At 40.3% G+C, this 3,405-nt stretch overlaps 1 protein-coding gene across 2 annotated transcripts in view; it reads left to right on the top strand.

The window, feature by feature from the left end:
• The first annotated feature begins 2,436 nt into the window (after positions 1 to 2,436).
• VPS13D (vacuolar protein sorting 13 homolog D (S. cerevisiae)) overlaps positions 2,437 to 3,405 on the top strand; it is a 104,119-nt gene continuing 103,150 nt past the window's right edge. For both annotated transcript variants that reach the window (XM_010005122.1, XM_010005121.1), the window contains exon 1: positions 2,437 to 2,533. In XM_010005122.1, coding sequence (XP_010003424.1) covers positions 2,437 to 2,533 — 97 coding nt within the window. The remainder of the gene's footprint in view (positions 2,534 to 3,405) is intronic.

The raw sequence follows: 3,405 nt of genomic DNA, 5'->3' as shown, positions 1-3,405 counted from the left end.
CGCCCCCCCGCCGGCCCCCGCCCCGCGGCCCCGGCTTCGGGGGGGGGGCCACGCAGTCCCGTGTCCCTTCCCCGCGGGGCAGGGGCCTGTCCCCGCAGCGGGGTCTGCCCGGCGCCCCAGCCCCGCGGCCGGGCCTGCCCCCGAGGCGCCCGCCCCGTGTGGCGCAGGCCTTTTGCCCCCCGCTCCGGCCGTGGCTTCCTCAGGGCTCTCTCGGGCCGCCTCAGGGCAAGGTGACCTTTCGCTTCTACTCTGACAGGCGTTGTGTGCCAACAGGTCTCTCTTGCCGGCCCTCCCCACGGTGCGTTTGCGTGCGTGGACGGAGAGAAGGGAGGGTGTCCTGAGGGCTCCTCCCCGCCCTTAATTTTGTGTAACCGGGCGCTGAGGAAAATGCCTTGAGAGGCAGCAGCATCCCAGCTCGGTTCCCTGGCCCCACTCCTTCAGGGCCTGCTCTGGCCTCCTTGATAGACAAATGATGTTGTTTTCCAGAAAAAGTTAGCCGGTCTTGAGTGACGTCCTGTTTTGGACTTTGATTCTCATCCTGATAAGCACTTAGGGTTCCTGCTTTACTGCGTGTGTTCAGAAAATAAACTGTCAGAAAATTAGGTGCTCTGCTTTTGGCTCAAGTGACACAGCAGTGGACTAGAAAGCTGCATATATAAAAGCCTGGAAACATAGGAGAGATTCCTCAAAAATAAATATTTATGTTCCACAAGTTTAGGTTAAGGAGGTGATTTACTTTATTTGGAGTTCTTGTGATGACTTTGAATATAGAATTGTTCATACACTGGAGGATTTCAGTCACTGGGATGCTAAGCAGTTCTGTGCTTCTGAGTTTTTCTTCAAGATCTTTCCTCTGATTTGGCTCCTAACACCTATAGATTTCTGGTTTTATTGGTTTTTTTAAGGGTAAGCTGACAAGGATTATTCTATTTGCTGTTGTTTGAACTTCAGCTTTCTTGTCAACTTTATTAGAATTAAACTCTTTGAAGTGGTAGCCTGGTAGCCACATGTGTACAAATGCTTGGTCTTTATTATTCTGTGGAATAATACTGTTGGTTTTTTTTAAATGTGGGGAAATTTTACAAAGACAAACAGTTAAATGTGTTTAAGGTGAAGATAAGTTTTATTTGAATGTAATTCCCTCTGTTACTTATGATGTTTGTGTTTCATTCTGCATGAAGCACAGTTTCACTTTTCAGCCTCTAGAAAAAGCATTTCTTTATTTGCTTAATTCTGGTTATTTTATTTACCTATATTAGTTGTGTTTAACTTTTTTTAAAAGGAAATACAGGCTTGAATGTTGGTGCTTAAAATCAAGCAAACTTTGTTATGGAAAAACTTGGGATCTTTATATCAAAGTAAAAATGAAGCCATCATTCTCTTCTGCTGTCAGATGTAAATAAGTCAGATGTACCTGGCTTTTCTGCTCTGTAGGACTCAGTCTCACATACATTGATTTAGAGAGGCATGTGGGGTTGGGAGACTTTGCTGCAAATAGATCTGATGTATTTACTACATTCTAACCACAAGATATGGCCTGCATGCTTTTCTACTTACTGAAATAACACACTTGATCCTGCCCTTGCAGAACCTGAGTAGTTTTGAAATTCGGTGGCTAAAAACTTGATCAGACACTTAAGGGTTTTAATGATCTTATTACCACAGAAGTTGAAACAGAAATGATCAGAGAAGAGTATGAAGGGAAATGTTTGCATATATGAGCAGTGTTGCTTCTCTAATGTAGATTTATTTCCCTTCTTGATGCAATAATCTGTGCTGTCACTTTGAAAGCCTGTTAGAGTAACTGTTGATGAGCTATTTATGGGACTTGTATCTAATTACTTCCCACACATATGCTCTTCCCAAAAAAGAGGTTTGAGCAGGGTGTGTTGTTTCAGAGATACATACACAAATTCTACAAAAATGCAGACGAAGCTGCTGGGCTTTTACTTTAGCCCAGACATCCAAAACCAGAGTGATGGCAATTTGGATAAAATTCTGGCAGTAGAAGTCAAGGAAGCCCGTGCAAAACTGCTTCAGATAAATGTGGAGTTTTAGTCTTCCTTTTCCTGGAAGAGAATTGTGGATTGGCCTTGTTGCTTGTTGCAGCAAATTACGGTGTTTTTATCAGAAGGAAGGAAGGATTAATTGGGAACTGGGAGTGGTCTGGAGTCATCAGAGTTTTATATGAAACTGATTTGAGACTTAAAGGGCATTAAGCATTTTTAAAGGTAGAAATCAAGCTTGGTGTTTTTACTGGTTTTTGGACTGATAACAGTTAAGAATGACAGTGACAGCAGTACATCAGCTCTGCTGAGAATGTGTTTCAGATAGTCATGTTATTCTTGGTTTTTTATTTCAGAGCAAGACTGTAATGATGGGACAGAAATCAAGAAAATGACAGAAAAACATTAGTTGCTCTCTTCTAGGACAGTCATGTTGGAAGGATTAGTAGCCTGGGTCCTCAACACCTATTTGGGCAAATATGTCAATAACCTGAACACAGACCAGCTTTCAGTTGCTCTTCTAAAGGGTGAGGCTTTGTGGTATTTTCTGTAGTGTTTTCATACAGTGATTTTAAAAAAAAAAAAAGTGTTAAGATTTTGTAATAACTGGGAGGTGGAATCAAGTAATTTTGTGTTTATTGTTTCTATAGGCCCTTCTAATAGAGAGTTTTGGAATAGTGCTTTACTATAACAGTGAATAGTTAATAGTGAATTCTCTTGTGTCCTGTATTTGTTGTTTTTTATCAACACTGTTAAACAAGTTTATATGAAACTTTTAGAAGTATGCTTAGTGTATCTTATGAGCATGTTTAATATATATAACTTATATAATTTTTAAAATACTGTTCAGTAATTTCCCTGTGGAGGGACTGTGGCAGGAGATATTCTGTGGTCTTTACCTCTCATGTTTTGGTGCTTGTAGTTACTGCCCTGTAATTAAGACTGCTGGTTTGTGTCATGTTATGTTCATGAGTCTTGTACCATTATAGAGTCCTCAAATCGATGCTTTCTAATTTACCTTTTGCTACTGTTATCTGCTCTTTCTGGAGAGGTCTTTCTATTTTTATAACATTTCAAAGCTTTTTGTGTGTTGTTTTTTTTTTGTAATATTGTGAAAATACTCAAAGTATCTCTTTTCAAACGACAGTGAGGAGAAGCTTTCTTCTTGGTTACAGTAAAGCTCAGCTCTAAAACCTTGCAGAAGGTTACTTCTAGATGACTTCATCAAATAGTTTGAGCACATGGCATTGGAAAATTAACAAGTATATTAAGTAACTATGTAAATTGTAACATAACTTGAAGCAGTAGTTTTGCAGTTCTCATGAAATCCTATATATTTTTTTTTCTTTAAAACATGTTGCTAGTCATTTTAGACTTGTAATGTTCAAGTTGGCATTCC

The sequence above is a fragment of the Chaetura pelagica genome, unplaced genomic scaffold, assembly GCF_000747805.2.
Source record: "Chaetura pelagica isolate M959 unplaced genomic scaffold, ChaPel_1.0 scaffold159, whole genome shotgun sequence".
Classification (NCBI taxonomy): Eukaryota; Metazoa; Chordata; class Aves; order Apodiformes; family Apodidae; genus Chaetura; species Chaetura pelagica.
Note: the sequence above shows the minus strand (reverse complement) of the source record. Positions and strands in the feature narration are given on the sequence as shown.